Here is a 17,964-nt window from a genome sequence, read left to right as displayed (position 1 = left end):
TTAATTTTATTTTCGATTATTCTATTCGTTTGAAGACGTTTTTATTTTGTTTATTATTTCTTGATTTATTTGAAAAATAATATTTTTCCACAATACAATGACTTTTTTTATTTTATTTATTACAAAAGTTTTATTCGTTTAATATTTCACAGTATTTTTATAAAAGATTCTTTTTTGGTTTTTGAAATATTTAAATATTCGTAGAATTTCTTCTTTTGGTTTAAAATTTCGTTAAAACTTTTTTTATTACTTTTTAAAAATTTCGATTTTCTTTTTAATAATTTATTCCTTAATTATAATGCCTTTAAACCCTTTGCAATATAAAAATCCCGGCTTAAACTCTAAAACACGTTTACCGTGCCTACGTTGTAAACACTTTAAATACCGATCGTTAACTGGTCTCAAACACCTTTTTTTACAATCTTCATTCCAATTGTATAAAGAAAACGCAGACACATTTGTAGACATTTTAGCTTACGTTACGTTTTTAAATTGTGTAGACTTTTTTGTTTAACGTTTAACGTAAGACATGTCTTACTCTTCCTCTCTGTTTGTGGGTTTTCTCAAAATAACAAATATTTGTTTATGTATATCTTAGAGATACTACATACCTGTTGATATCTAACTAACAAAAATACACACACCTTTAATAATATTCTCAGTAAGCAGAGATTCGTAAACGGTTTTTGAAACTATGGATATCTTTTGAAACATAAAATAAAACTAATGCTATGTATGCACGGTTGTCAGATCTTACAACGTTGGCAGTAAAATGTGAAGAAACTGTTAAACAACGGTGTCAACTTAGAAATTTTATTTTGCAACAATTTCAGAAATGATTTCTCTGACAACGTTGCAAAAGAAAAATTGTATGATCACACGATTGTAAGACATGTTTTGCACAAATTTCTGACAACTTTGGAAAATCTGACAACTGTGTATCACAGCTTTAATGCTATTTATGCACGACTGTCAGATCTTACACTGTCGGCTGGTTTTAAGAACTATAAATATCTTTTAAAATATGAAAGAAAATGAATGCTATGTATGTATGTATGTATGTATGTATGTATGTATGTATGTATGTATGTATGTATGTATGTATGTATGTAAGTATGGTTGTTAAATCTTACAACCTTAGCAGACCATAAATTTATCCCCTAACAAAAATTATCAGTTTATACTGTTATGAGATGATTGTATCTTATTTTAGTTTTATATCTTATAGAAGATTTAAAACTTACATTGGTTCCATTATCAGATACATAACATCTGACAGTAAAAATTGTCACAACTTTATATTACTAATCATAAGACTGGATTACTTGTCGACAACTTAAATGGACCCCTATTCCGAATGGTGATTATTGTTGTGAATGTGACTGAAAATCTTCTTTTAAATAAAGTTATAGGACCGGTATTATAGTTCACAATAAGAGAAAAGACTGGATAGTTTGAGTTTATTGCTAAATGGCTAAAAAATACTTGCGTATATTCGAAATCAAATTCATAATTCATTTTAAAAGAAAAGGTCACTTTAACTACCGATTCAGTAACTCTGATATAAAACACAACGGCTCTCTTTATTATTTTTTTAATCTCCACAGTTATTTATTATTTTTATTTCTTTTTGATTGTTTGTTTAAATATTTGCTTCTCCCTTCGTGTGAATGAATGAATTTTTATTCCGTTTGTCATTAAAAATCACTACAATAGAACCTAGTGCAACGTACCTTCTACATACAAACATATGTACAACAAATACAATACAATGAAAACAATAAAATTACCTGTCTATCTGACTGGCTGACGCCCGCTAAATAATTTATGGATGATTCTTGAACTCATTTCTAATCTTTTACATTGAACTTAAATGATCAGAGGTTGTGTAAATAATGTGAAAAAGCAAGTTTTTCTATAAGATTTTTCTCAGAATTTTAAACCCATGAAATGTTTAATTACAACAACTATTTAGGAATTAATTTTCCCAACTAACACTTCACTTTCTGCTCTCTACCTTAAAATAGGCTCTCTTTCATTCACCATCTCTCTTTATTGATCTTACTTTACAATTTTGTTTATTGATAAATAAAAACAAACACTCACTTGTTTAGTTATTTTTGTTGTTTTTCTTATTGGAATATTTATCGATTCATTGTTTGTTTGGATTCATCCTTTAAACCGGTATTGGAATAGCTTGGGAAATTTGTAGAGATCTTCAAACCTGTTTTAAATTTAATATGCATTGGTATAAATTAAAAAACTCTCTTCATTTGAATTATTAATTTGTCATTTCAATTTTTGTTTTCTTCGTTTCATAAATTGATTTGTGTTATTTTTGTTTTTGTTCTTTTAACCTGACTAATGCAGTCACTCAGTGACTTCATATTAATCTTAACTTTGTTAGACAAAATTTTTATTGTTTTACTTTTTTTCTTTTTAAGCAATGATTAATTGAGAATTTACAAAATTTAGAAAATTTTTAAATTCAAAAGAAATTTAAATTCAACAGAAAGTATTTTTTATTTGAGATTAAGTTTTAAATAAATAAATAAATAAATAAATAAATAAATAAATAAATAAATAATGTTGATAAATAAAAAGAAAAACAATAAAAATGTTTATACATACGAGGTTCATGCCAAAATTTTTTTGTTAAAAATTAATTAGACCTTAAGTACTCAATAAAGTTTATAATAATAATTTTTAAATTTTGGTAATTAGTTGTTGTCACTACTAAAGAATATCAAATTTTCGATTTTTATTATTCGCTATACCAGGTTTGCCTGTATTCATAACAATATATACATTTATTTATTTACTGTTTCTATATTTTTCTATATAATTTAATAGATTTTTTCCTTTTAGCTATAAAACCACCTAAAACTGTAAACTTTTAATTAACATGTAAATAAAAAAATTACACAATGAATAAAATAATGCCAATTAAAAAACTTACATACATGAAATCCAAATCAAATATAAGAGGATTTATAACTTTTATTTAACTTTTAACCGTAATTCTTTTAAAACAAAAGTTGTCAAATGTATAATATGGAGTATTCCTATAGTTCGGAATGACTGTCTCATCATTTAGGGTTTTACATGATTAAGAGTTACTTGGCTATTTACAAAGAAACTAACATTGCAATAGATTATTTTAATGGGGATGAGAAGAAATGATTTCCCTTTAGATTACTTCGGGGCAATAAAATAACTTTTTGCTAGAGTATAAAGGATCACTAAAGTAATGATTCACTTTACATATGTATTACAAATAGAACATACAATACAGTCAAATAAATATTTAGTTATTGTTGTTGAAGAACAACTGGAATAACTCCTGCAAAATTAAAACATTGACACATTAAACACTTTAACATTAGTATGTTCTGGGTGTTCCTATTAACAGGAGTTTCATTGTAATTTTTATGGCAACACAAATACTTCCATACACTTATATATACATAGTACACATGTACATTCAACACTCTACACAAGGACATCATTGTCAAAAAGGAACAGCAAAAAGAGACACAACGATAGAAGTTGTTGTAGAAACAAACAGCGAATGAATGTTTGTGGAAAACTTATGAAGACGCATGAAGCATTAATGATTCAAAAGCACTCGTGCAATGGATAACTGCAAAAGCCCCGGAGTAGAGGGAACTGTTGTAATAGCCAGTCAGTCAAGTGGAAGAATTTTTAATAGAGGTTCATAGAGATAAAAAATATCAATTAAAACATGTTAAATACTTTTTTATATTCGGTGATATGAAACAATAGCGAAACCTTACTTTTAATTAAAAAAACAATTTTAAAGATCATAAATTAAATGCTTGAAGGCAAGAAATAATAATTGCGAGAGTTTGCACTAAAATTTTTTATGAAATTTTTAGAGGCAAAGTCCGAGAAGATTTTTTTATATCTTGGTTATTTTTGATAGATTTTGTAGACAGACGGACATGGTTTCGCTGTCTACAAGAATTCAGAAGGTGAAGGGTATAGAGAATTCTTGTTTAGATTATTAAAATTTTCTATCGCTGGTAGGGCACTAAGGCCCCTTTTCAAACAAAAATGTGTTTTATTTTTCGCTCATTCATTATAATAATAATGCGTAACTATTGAGATTCTTAAAAAGGCAGTTCCTTGTGACTCTCTAATCCATTTATTTTGATTTTAATACTATTTCGATGATTTGAATGATTTCAGTCAAAATAATCTTGTAATCTGGATAAAATAAATATATCCTTCAATCTCATTGCAACTACTACCAGCTGTAGAGTGTAACATATTTACTTGCATTAATAATAAATGAAAATAGATAAAAACATGTTTTACAATTCCCATAATGTACAAGAAATTACATTAATAACTGAGTGTCAGTGTTAATTTTGCGGTTTTTTTAAAAAAGGAAAACTGCAAAAAGTAATAATAACAACAAATAATTAAATTAAACATTAATTCAATTACAAGAAAAAATAACAACACAGTAGAAAGAAATATGTAGTTAATTTTAATATTAAATATTATGTGCACAGCGGGTAATGAAAATGCAAAAAAAGAGAAACTAATTGCAGGATGCATAAGAAAATGCAGAGTGTCCTTTAAAAACAAATAATATCAAACCGTGTTAATAGAAGTAATAAGTAATCAAATAAATTAAATAATTATACTTAAATAATTGGAATGGATTCGTATTAGATTTTTACCACTATTTAACTTAGTAAACTAACTGTTTAAGTAATTACTTGCACTTAAAGGTCTTAAAAATGATTTTCAAGTTTCTACAACGTAAGTCACAAATTCAAAGAAACTGTCGTACATTGTACGAAATGCTTCGTGGTTTTGCACCACTAAATTCTTTCGCAATATATACGAAATTGTACGAAATATGAAAAATAGTTTTATATAATATATTTTGATTGTTTGCACATTTGGTATAAAAATGTGGGGGAAAATATTTTAATTTGAAGATAATTGCACGTTTTAGAAATGTCAATGACAAATGTAAAAGTTGTTCTGTAGATAGCTAAACAAAAGATATGTTTTTGAAGTGAATTCAGAAAGTATTTGTAAAGTTTTAATAAACTTAGTGTTGAAAAGCGCAACTTTCAATGACCGATAACATAAAAGTTTGACCTATCAACGCCGAACGGTTTGGTGCCTTTAATACTCTAACCTAGTACTTTAAGTTATCATGGGAGTTTTTCACCCCCCAGACCATGACCCTCAATTTGTTGCATAGTGTAATTAGTTAATTGCAAAAATAAATTTAGTCCCATTAACTCTAACTCTGGTTATCGTTTAACCGAAAGTTATTCTGCCGATTAAAATATTTTTTGTATGAAAACTGCCAATTTAACCTTAAGATAAAGAATAACTACACATTGTGTTATTGGGGGTTAATCTGATAAAATTCGGAGTGTTGCCAAAACAACAGAAAACGTTACTGTTTGTTATCAAAACGATTAATAAAAAAAGAAGAAGACAATTGTATATGTAATATGAAAATTAATGAAACAAAACTATTTCTATATTCGGCTGTGCCGAATCTTCTATACCCTTCACCAAGTATGTTTTAAAAACAGTTTTTATTTTGCATCTCTGCACACATGTCACACATAACATGCACACAAACAAATAAACTGTAGCAGAAAGAAATATTAATCGTTGTACTGTAAAACCACCGTCAAACTGTATTACCACCCTTAAACAAATATCAGCTGTATTACTAACATATTACTGCTTTATCTTCTTGTTCTTGTTATAACCACTTACCTTCGAGAGAACAGAACAGCATCCAAACATACAAAAAACTACACAGCTAAATAAAACCAAATACATCTCCACACGCACATGTACATCTTTATACAATTCACAGTGTTGTTGTTGCTTTTTTAACAAAGCATGAAAAAATGTGGCTTTTTGATGAAATTTTCAGAGATTGTCTCGAATTTTTGATCATGTCTCCGTTATTTATAGACCGATTTTGCTGATTTTAAATAGCGATCTTCTCGAAAGCATGTCTAACTGAATTATTGAAGGTTCGGATCTCGCCGATATCTGGAGACCTCTAAAAACTGATTTCAACAGACAGACGGACAGACAGACGGACATGGCTTAATCGACTCCGCTATCTATAAGGATCCAGAATATATATATACTTTATAGGGTCGGAAAATTATATTATAGAAATTACAAACGGAATGACAAACTTATATATACCCTTCTCACGAAGGTGAAGGGTATAAAAAGATATTCTAAAGTCCCCATACTATATATTAATCAATAAATTTAACATTTTAATGTTTATTTCCATAAAAATTGTATCAATTTTTTTGCATCAGCTGTTTACAATTTTGCATTTCTTGCTTAAGTTTAAACCATCTCCATTGTTATCTACGAAACAAAGTATTACGACAAGTATGGAGTTATGTAAGTAGTTTTGTTTCTGAGAAAAGAATGTCTACTATAAACGTGCACTAAAAGAAATATTTTTTTTTCGAAATTTGAAATGAATATGTCAAGGCTAAATATAAGTAGGTACTTACATAATGTATTATTTGTAAGTTATTGTTATATACGTTGCACGTAGTATATACATAGGTACGACAACACTAAGTTGTCAACATTGCTACAATCCGTTGTCAATAGTGTATAAAACTTAGATTTCGAAATCAAATTGTTACAATGTTATCGTATTTATGTATGTATATATTTTTACAACGGATGTTATTGATTTAATTATTTTTGTGCATAAAAGTTCTTGTCTTGTTTATTGTAATATATTAACAAATACACATAATAATTATTTAAATTAATAAGCTTATTTAATATCATAATTATTGAAGTTATTTCATAATGTCAAAATTATATTTACTAAAAAAGCTTTTGAAATGACATAAAATAGGATAATAAAGTTTTTACTTTTCATGACTTATTTTTCGAATATCTCATGTCTCATAATCGTAATGGCTTTGATTATGATTTAATAAATTTTTAATGACTTATAATACTGTAAAACAAAGTTGACGTACTTAATTTCAATATGATTTTTCAGATTTATGACATGTAATTAAGTAAAGTTACGATTCTGTGAATCAATTTTGTTGACATTTGTCTTTAATGTGTGTATAAAACCTAAATGTTAATTGATATTTGTTTATTAAGTTCGAGGAAATATTCATTGGTTTTGTTAATAAAAACACTTTGTGTAAAGAAAATTGTCAGTTGTGTGAATTCATCTAATGTATCATGGAAAAAAGGATCTAAAGTAAATTCCAGCGCCTTTTACATTTGCATTAATGTTTTAATGAACAAATCAAAAATTTTACACTTACAATAATGTAATATATACAAATTTAAAATATAAAATATTACTCAAATATATACATAAGCACAACCAACTACTCATAGGAAACGGATATTGAAAATCACCATTGGAAACAAAATTCAAATTGATGCGGAAATCTGTAACACAACTTAAATCCTACACGGATAAGCTGATGAAGTTAACATTTACAAGTTAAACCCACTAGTTAGTACATAGACATATATGTCTGTATGTGTAGGTGAAAGTTTAATCAAATTTAACACTAGACTCCGCATGATAAAAATAAAAACCCTTACAACAAATTTTTTTTTAATGTTACTACTAGTCTTCATCGCAGAAATAGTAAAATGGGAAAAAACTTTTCAGTTTTCCGATATTATTTTTATACTTTTGATGATGGACAGGCGTAAGAGTACAAAAGATGATGGTTGTTATTTTTTCATTCACCATCAGTTCGTGGGAAGTTTGAAGTTTTTGTTTCTTTACTGTCGCAACATCCACATTCATGCATCAATGTTATTTTAAGAATTGTGTTCATGTTTCCTTTTTTCACTTCGTTTCGAAAAAAAAGTATTAAATTTATAGAATTTTTGTTTGGACATTGCTAAATTGCTATATTTTTTAAGAAACACTCATACACATGCCGCAACTTATAACAATTTTAAGAAAAATAATAAAAAAAAACTTTTTGGTTAATTTTTCCCACCACTACTAGGAGAAAATAACATTGTTTTTCTTTCATTTCTTATAAATTTGCTAACAATTTACTCTCAACGCCAACAACTTTTTACCCAAGAAATAATAACAATAAAATAATAATAAAATAAAAAAAATACTTGTTATATGTAGGAAGTGAAAAAAAGTTTAAGTGAAAATTTTTGAACCTGCCAACACGACACACAGGAAGCTTTTTTTAAGTGATTTAAACGGTTTTTTGGATACAAGTTCAACAATTGACTTCTTTCTGTTGAAAATTTAACAATTAACTGTAACGCTATGTTGGATTAATCAATAAAAACAAATATAAAAGTATAAGCATACTTATTATAAAAATTGTACATATTGTTAAAAAATTAATGCTGAATATCACATTAAAAGAGACGCCTTCTATGAGGTAAAACGAGGTCCGAACATTGGTTTAAATTGAATTGTACATTTCCCTTCGGAAACACAGGTTTATAGACACGAATGTAAAAAAAATGGACGAAAGGATTCACAAGAATGTATATCATATGGGAGGACAGTTATACTACGTGACATTTTTATAATTGATTGGACTTAGTCATGTATGTGTGTATTAAATTAATGCCGAAATGCACAATGTAAACCTCTGCCATTATTGGAGCTTCTGTGACGACTCATCGGAGCCCCATTGGGCTTCTTACACTCCGGTGGCAATTCTCGTTTATGGAATTTCCAATCCAGTATACATGCACTTTGCTCTAGTACTTGAGCTATCCAGTCTCTAACCATTGCTGCCCGTTGATTAATATCATACGTGAAAAACCTTACTTCCCTTTACAAGTACGCAGATGGAATGACCTCTGATGAGTCGGCAATAGAGACGTAACTGGTAGACCGAAGTACGAATCCATCAAATAAGCTGAAAACTTTGTTCTTACTTACAGAGAACATACTGTTGTGAATCTAGTTAAACAAAGTTTCGCTAAAATACCTGGACAAAAAGGGAAAATATAATGGTATCACATGTATAAGATACATTTCAAACATCATGATTCAACCCAGCACACTTCTCATTCATCCAACACACTCATAGAGAACAACATCCGACACACTTAATCTAGGTATACGAAGACCACTAACTCTACCCCATTTCCAACGCTTAGTGCCACAGTCAATCCTTTGTGGAGTATACATATGTTGTCATGCGGCAAAGCACCGAACTTATTCGAAAATATATACTTTACCGTACATCAGTCTTTTAACCGCAACTCACACTTTCCGCGAATTTGGGTTTAAACCATAGCCAGTACAACTGGCCAACCGTAGTACCACATTATGTATCTAGTTCGACCCCAAAGAAAGTCGGAGGAATAATGTAACATCACCAGTCTATAGTCCCGACAGACTAGAGGTACTGGTAACACCTCTTTAACCCGGGATTGCAATACACTAAGATAAGGATCTTTCGTAAAGGAAACATGCCCCGGAGGAATGTTCGTGTGTATGTCGAAATATCTGCCAGATTCAATAACTTTAATAACTCTATCAGACATGCTTTTGAGAATATGAAAATCTCCAAATCGGTCCATAAATAACGGAGATCCGAGACAATCACTCAAAACTTCATAAAAAAATCGAAGTCTTAAAAAAGCTTTGACAAAACAACAAATAAGAATGTTGTATTCAGAAATGCATATACCCACCAAACTGTATGCCGGAAAAGAAGTGCTCCACTATAACAACAGGTTCATACTTGAAATAGTGCTTATATCAATTATGGGCCGATCCTTATCAAATTCGATAAGGATCGAATTTGATACTTTATACTCGTATTTTCAAATCTATCATAAATTTTTTTTGATAGATTTTGGCTAGCAAGAAACTATACGCGTATATTAAAGCTAATAATGAGCATTAAAACATTTTCTGAAGAGTACCATATTATAAAATTTGAACCGATATTTATAAAAATTTGTTGAGAGTTTTCGGCTTTTACAAAACTTATTTATGTCTAATCTCATCCCTATACTTTTAAATAACTTAAGTCTGATGGAGCTGAGACCACTGATATGTGCCCCCGAAAAATAAAAACGTAGACCGATATTGCAAAAAAATCTTACCTATAAAGAATATTTATTGATAACATTAACCCTCTAGCTGCTTCCATTAAGAAAGGAACCAGAACTTATATACTTTTTTGGATCTATGACTAGTATTTCTATGTGTTACAAACGGAATGACAAAATCAAGAATCCTTCATCTTTTTTAATGGGGGATATAAAAAATCAATTTCAAAGGGGTACGAGTGTAAGGGTAGTAAAGAGTCCTTTCAAAATATTAAGTATAGCGAAACAAACTCATAAACTTTTCGTTAGAATTTAATGTTCTCATTTCTTCATCCTTTTGCAATAAAATTAGCTGGCAAAAAAAAAAAACATTAGAAGAAAATCGTTTTTCAAACGACTCACGCGAGAATATTTTTTCTACACTAGCACAACGAAAGTATCGATTGAATTTTCTTTAAATTTTTCTCATTTTCCTTCTGTTCGAACTCCTTTTCATAGTTCGTTTCGTTAGTATTGTGTTCACTGTTGTAGTGGTTTCAAGTTCATTTTTGTAATTTAATGCCTCACTCTAAAAATGTGAGATGTCGATGTGCATCCGTGTTGTGTTCTTTTCTATTAAGTTGGTTCGTTATTTGTTTGGTTTGTAAAAGAAAAACTAGAGTTCAACAAGTTGTATTTGTGTGTATGCTGATGGCATTTATTACAGCAGTATGCGGTGGAATGCTTGCTATTCCTAGTTAATTTCATTAGGTTTAAGTGGAGTTCAGGCTCAAAAAGAGAATGAATATTAAAAATAGTCATTATCATGGTACTTATCACCATCTTTGACTCTTAAAAGATGCTATATATGTCTCAATATTCCAGTGTTCATATTGCACAGAAATATGATATTAATCATATCTATATCTCAATTCTATCCGTTGAGCAAAATGGATAGAAAATGTATATCCATTTTTGCAAACTATGCTTTATATTATATTTCCACAGCAGGGTTATCAATAGACTTTCAATTTTATCTTCGTACTTGTTTTCTCATTTTATTTTTAATTTTAATGAATTTTATAAAAAGTAATATTATGAAAAAAAAACATTTTGATAGAAAAAAATATGTTATGAAAGTCCCCATTTTATGGTGTTATTTTTTAACGAGTATCTTTTTTTCTGTTTCATCTTTAAACTTTTATTAATTTCAATTTCATTGAAACATTTTTTTTCAAACTTTTTGCATTTGATAGCAGTAACATGGATATTGATCCTTTTTACGCATTTTTTTTAATTATAAAATGAGTTAAGCGCAATGGAAATATGAAGCAGAATATTAGCTACACAATATACTTTCAGCATCTCTATGACTTATTAAGAAATTTTAAATGATCAAACGAAAATTTTAAAGTATTAAGTTAGGGTGTTCGAAAAATGTATCAGGCTTCACTAACAAATCGAAATACATGTAACATTCATGGCGGCATTCACAGCCAAAAGGATCTTATCTTGCTTATGAATTTATCTTTTTTTTCTCGTGACTTTTAAAAATAAATCTCACGAGTGAAATTTAAATTTAAAGAGCGGAGAATAAATTTCTCTTATGAAACGAGTACAAAAGAGTATTTCATGAGTTTTATAATATTATAAATCTTAAGAAAATGAAAATTAACTTTTTATGTGTTAGTGTGTAAACATACATGTGCATTTATGTATATGCGTGTGTAAACTTTAAAGAGTTATGTTTGCCTGTAGATGTTCGTAAATTTTTAAAATGTGATAAATTTCCAGAAATTTTTAATATTAGTATTTTTTCTAATGTAACATCATAATTGCATCATATATGCAAGTTTTTGTTTTGTAAGTAAACATTTTTATTTTTTAAAACATTTGTTTGTCGCCATAAACCCTTTTACTCCGCACACACATCCATCTTTCACATACATATGTACGTACATCCTTGTTACTAAATTTATTTATTACCACCGCCATTAAACCGGTTTTCGTGCACACATTTTCTGTATGTGAGTTTTATTCAAATTCTATTCATTTTGATATCTCTTGTGAGTGAAATTAAAAAAAAAAAACAATATGAAAAAAATAGATCTCGAAATAAATAAAATTGTATTCACGAGTGCAAAAAATGCCTACTCTGGTAATAACACAGGGTATACAGAGGCATTTCCCTCTTTTTCGCACAATACTTTACAGCAATTTTATAGCTGTATGTCTTCCCACAAAAGCAGTAGAAAAGCTGATTTCAGAACTTTGTAAATGTCAAAAGTGTCACCTCTGTATACTTTTTTGGAAAAAGATCAACATCAGACTTGCTTGATCATGCGATCTCTGAAAAAGAATAGATGTTGTTCTTACCTGTGAGGCAATGGTCTCAGATAGGAGATCGTGACCAATCGGAATATTTGAGAAATTTAAAACTAAGAGCTTATTAGAATTTAGTCCTTTGTATAACTGAATACTCTTTCAGAGCCAAAATCTGTATCTTTTAAGTAGCATATGGATAATAGGCAATGAAATAGCAGATCTGCTTGATGCATAAAAAAATGTGGTCTCTTAAACGACCGAGAGAGGGAAGAGATTAGTATGGTTGTACATATTCTGGCAGAACTATAAAAAATTGGATGAACATATTTTCGAAAAGGGCAGTTAAAAGCTTAAATTATTTTCTGACAAGCTATAATTATAATAAGATTCATTACGAAAACTAATAGCGAACTGCTCACGTCCAGCAAAATAAATTTTTAAACATTGGATACAATTATTTATACATATCGCTATAAAAGGTTTTTCCACCAATTTTCCTAAAAAGAATGTGCATACAAAGTGTCCGATAGCAGTTTATGTGTATTGGATAAACCAATCTATCGGGCATACTGTAATATTCTCAAAAAAGTACCTCAGGTATATGAACTCCAAAGCATTAATCGGGGGTCAAGTTGTAAGGAACTAGGTAAAATTCTGAATGATACGATTTCAACCATTTTTAATACGCTCCATCCGAAGACTAAAAGAACAAATTAAATAAATTGGAAAAATTTTAAAATGTAAAAAAAAACTAAATTCAATAAGTCGCAACTACTTCACAGTTGCTCAAATGTGAAATCAGTAAATATCTAAAAAGCTTTCATGCAACTTTCTTTCTATTTTTTTCTAAGAGGTAATTTAAGAATTTTCCTTAATCTAAGTTTCTTAAATTTCTTTCAAATTTTAGTAAACATATAAAAATATTTACCTCTTAAATATCTTTATTAAATATGTATTTCTTAGTAAAGACCCATTACTAAAGAAAAAAACGCTGTACTTAATTTAACGAGCAAAGAATTTCTACTAAATTAAAGTATAAAAAAATAATTGAACTAAGTAAAAATACACCGATACATGTTTTCTCCTTCTTATATCAAATTTTTCATTATACTTTTCATATTGAATTTAAAACACACACCAGGTTCATAAAATATTATAGAATAAAAGGTAAAAAGAGGAAAATACATAAAGGCAATGAAAAAAATGAGTTAATAAAAGAAAAATCCAAACAATACTTTAACACTCTTTTTATAACTAACACTCATTCAATTACTCCAGAGAGGAAGTCAATTGTAACCTAATAATGTATAGAGAAGAGGTTTTAATTCTCCTTTTCTGCAATGTAACTTAACAAGTAGTTACTTAACCCATCGACTGTAATGTGTTGCAGAGTTAATTGACCTTTTGTAATAAAAGTAAATTCTACTAGAAGATGTTCAGCTTCTATAACCAGAAGTAAGTCTAAACCAATGTAAGCCAGAACTTCTGGGCTATAGTCACACACTTGTACTCCTTTACTTTGCCTATGTATGAGTGTCAAAAGTATTGACAGGTATATCGAGAGTCTTAGTGAACAAAAAACGTCTTTCATAAAACTGAAATAAAATTAAAGTGAAGAAATTGCAAAAGAAATTTTATACACATGCTTCGTAGTCATGACTGTAAAAAGAAAAACTTTGGATGAAAATACAATTTGTAATTGTAGGCCAACAATTGCACAAAAAAGAGAAGACAAACAACAAAAAACATCGCTTGACGAGAGAAATATAAACCAATTGATTTTAAGATGGAAAATGACAAGAAATACTTTCGTTCCTACACAAACACAAAAACTCACTTACACACTTATACAACGTCACACAATATTCAAGCAATTTCCTCCAATATCAATTTAATATTAAGTCCTTGTGGGCTTTAGTTTAACGATAATGGCAGATCCAAGAAATAGCGTCGTTATTTTTAGTTTTTTTTTTTAGATAGATATTATGTGTTTATGCTGGTGTTTGCAACAGTTAATCAATTTATGGGTCGATTAAACGATATCCTTGCGACATCAAAGTGAAATGCTGATCTTCCCAGCAAAAATAAACCGAACTACTTTTAAAAGAATATTATTTATCACCACTTCAAAAGTAGCACTAAGTGAATTTGTTTACCTTCTGTGGAAGTGATGTTTACTGACTTCCCAAGAAAAAGAATCAAATTTTGTTAAAAAATTTGGTATGTTTTCTTTGTACTGAAATTTTTTAAATTAAACCCATTTTATTTTGGAGTTGATTGATAAATAAGTGTAATTTATTTATTTATGTTAATTTTATTTAACACAAATTAGTTGTATATTATAAAACAACTGGAAACCTGGAAATCACTTCAGATGTAGTCAATTTGGAATCAAGTAAAAAGAAGAGCTCTCTTATGACAAGTCTGTGTTAAAATTATCACTTCTTCAGGTCATTTTAAGTTCCTCCATTAAGTCAATTATACTTCTCTTTCGCTTCTTTGGAAGTTCTTTTTTTGCTACGTTAAAGCCATTTAACGATTTAAGGCTAAGGTCATATGAATGATACGTTTCACTATAGTATCGAGTTGTAGTGTATTTAATTATGAAATCGAGTGAAATTGTCTTTATGTGAGTGTGTTTTTTATATGTTTTTTTGTAAATTTATATTTATCATGTGGGTTATTGAGCTTTCCATGGTATTAAAACACGTGTCAATTGTTGTAACATACACATGTAATTGAAAAATTAAAGTTTGTGGGCTCTTTTTACAATCGGTGTTAGATATTTTAACCGCACCATTACACATCTGTCACTTTTACACTTTTGTGGTAGATAAAGGTCGCACCATTCTAAAAGGGTAGTAAATAAATCGATAAATCTTTTACGATTCATTGAATGTTTGTCAGTTTGGGATGAAGTAGAGAAAATATGTATTTTTTCTACTAAATATTAGATCGAGAAGAACTAAATAAGTTCTCAGTTATTAGGGGAATATTAAAAGTTTAAATTAATTGTTTAATTCGGGTTTGCAAAAAAAAAAACATTGATATAAATATATGAAAAAAGTATTCTACAAAGTATAATAAGTAAACTTCAAAAACTGGAATTTAAAATTTTGCCTTATTTTCAAAATTATTCACAAATTTATATCAGATAGTGCTTTTTTTCTACGATAATTTTTTACAACCTTCAGATAGAGAGTTTTTCATAGAACTATTATACATTTTTTTTTTTTTATTTAATATCAATAATTTTTTGCAATTTATTGAAGCAATATAAACCAAATTGTTGAAAAAGCAACAAATTATGAGGTTTTGGTCCAAAATCAATGTTATATTGTTAAACACGGCATTAAAATTAATCAAATTTGTATCATAATGAGCACTATCTCGAAAATTATTAAGCTGATTTCAAATATTTGCGGATTTGTGTTCAACATGTCCAAATTATTAAAAACACTTATTTTGCAACAGAAAATTATCCAAAATAATAGAGTTTAAAGCAATTTTAGGATAAGATAAAGAGTTTTGCATTTATAATTTTTCTTTTTTTAAGATAGAGAAATAAAAAATATTTTTTTCTTTTGAAATTTGTGTCACTGGGGCGGGATAGCTTTCTGGATATTTTGCAATCAAAATCTTATTTTCATGAAAATGACAAATAGAGACTATTGAATATAGTTCCTCGATATTTATGTTGCAATAGAACACTCAAAAAGGAATCAAGCAATCTGCGCTCGAATCTAAACATATCGGTTTCAAAAGTACGATAAGCACGGTTTAGTTTGAATCAAGTGCAAAATGATTGAATCAATCTCGAATCTGCCAAGCACGAATATTTTGATTTTAGCGCGGTTTAAGGCTGGGATCATGTTTCTGAATGTGTTTGATTTAACCTTAAAATGAGCTAGATATGATCCGAAATATGTTTCAAGTATTTTTAATTGATTCAAGCGCTTAATTTTATCCTTAAATTTATTAAATTGAAGGCTTATATTGACTCAAAATCTGCTAGAATCAAGCATTTTTTGGCTTAATATTAATCTCAAAATCTGTTTGAATTAAAAATGTTTCATATATTTTTATTTAAATGTATAACACAAAAAATCAAATTTTAAACACTCTTGACTATTTCTCACAAACGCCAGCAGGATATCTGTTTAATGATGTGGCAACTGATTTCAGATTTTGATGATTTCTAAAAATGTAGAAAAAATCAAAGTTTCAGTCCCCAAATGACGAAAAAACTTGTCATTTAGGGACTGAAAATGAAAACATTTTCCCAAGTTTTATTATTTTTAAATTTCCTAATTTTAAATAGACAAAATTTTATGATACATATGGTTATGTGTACATCTTCGTTAAAAAATAAAAGTTTATTAAAAAAGTAAAATTTAATAAAATGTTAAAAACAAATAGTAATTTTAATTTTTTATTAATTCATTTCTGCTTTAAAACCTACATACCTATGTATATATATCAACTTATTATTGTATGTATAAATACATACATACTTACTCACATAGTTATAAAGTTATCAAACTTCGTATACATATATCGTTTAATATAAAAGCTAAAAAGTTTTACTTACATTATACGTGTAGCATCACGTTGACGTACATTTTCATCACGATTCAACACTTCAATAATCATTTTACGTTCATTCTCCGATAAACTTTCCAAAACTTTTGACGTTGCCACCGCCAATTCCGGTCCCAGGGCATCGATTGTCTCACCCGGTATGCCCTCGGTACCGGCATCAGTTGTCTGTATTATATCGGCGGTATTGTCAGACATACCAGTGTTAGCCATCAGATGATGCTGTTGCTGCTGATGATGGTGGTGATGACTCATATTTGTGGGTACACTTGCTGTGTTATTGTATTGATACATTAAACTGTTGCTGTTGGGTTCATGTAGATTGGTAACTGACGATGTTCCGGTTGTTGTTGTTGTTGCTGAGTTGGGGACCCATTGTTTGTTATTGGGGGCATTAGGTGTGGGTGGTAGACGAGCACTACGTCCACTTGACATAATCATAAAACAAGAGTTCTTACTTACTCTCTCACACTTTAAATATCTCTCTCTTTTTTTCTATATATCTGTTGCTGTGTTGCCAATTTTTTTGTAGACAATAAATAAATTTACACTTCAGTTATTTAATATTCTTTCAGTTTCCTTTTCCTTTAAATGTTTTGGTTTTATATCTTCTATGTTAGTGTGTGTATGTATGTATTTGTGTATTGTTTGTCAGAGTATAGTATTTCAATTATCCTTTTTTATGATTTTGATTGCTTTTGTGTAAAATTATGCCATTTCAATAAAAATTATTTATATTTTTTTATTATGCTTGATTTTTATCACTTTTCAGTTGTTCTCCATGTTGTCTTCTTTTTATTGTTTATTTATTTAAACGAATCTGTAATGAAATGAAAAATAATAATTAAAATAAATACTTATGACTTTATTTAAAACAGGATTAACATTTTGTTTAATTGCCCCACTAGCAAATAAAAATAAAATTAAGAGCAATTTTAACGAGGTTACAAAGTTTTTAATATATTTATTTGCGTT

The 17,964-nt window shown here is 28.6% G+C and overlaps 1 protein-coding gene across 3 annotated transcripts in view; it reads right to left on the bottom strand.

Annotated features, from left to right (window-relative positions):
- LOC111679321 (serine-rich adhesin for platelets) overlaps positions 1 to 17,673 on the bottom strand; it is a 143,561-nt gene extending 125,888 nt beyond the window's left edge. The window contains exon 1 of one of the 3 annotated variants that reach the window (XM_046948328.1): positions 16,982 to 17,673. In XM_046948328.1, coding sequence (XP_046804284.1) covers positions 16,982 to 17,430 — 449 coding nt within the window. In that variant the 5' untranslated portion in view covers positions 17,431 to 17,673. The remainder of the gene's footprint in view (positions 1 to 16,981) is intronic. The other 2 variants (XM_046948329.1, XM_046948330.1) reach the window with 2 other exon arrangements.
- Between the last annotated feature and the right edge of the window lie 291 nt (positions 17,674 to 17,964).

The sequence above is a fragment of the Lucilia cuprina genome, chromosome 4 (genome assembly GCF_022045245.1).
Source record: "Lucilia cuprina isolate Lc7/37 chromosome 4, ASM2204524v1, whole genome shotgun sequence".
Taxonomy (NCBI): Eukaryota; Metazoa; Arthropoda; class Insecta; order Diptera; family Calliphoridae; genus Lucilia; species Lucilia cuprina.
Note: the sequence above shows the minus strand (reverse complement) of the source record. Positions and strands in the feature narration are given on the sequence as shown.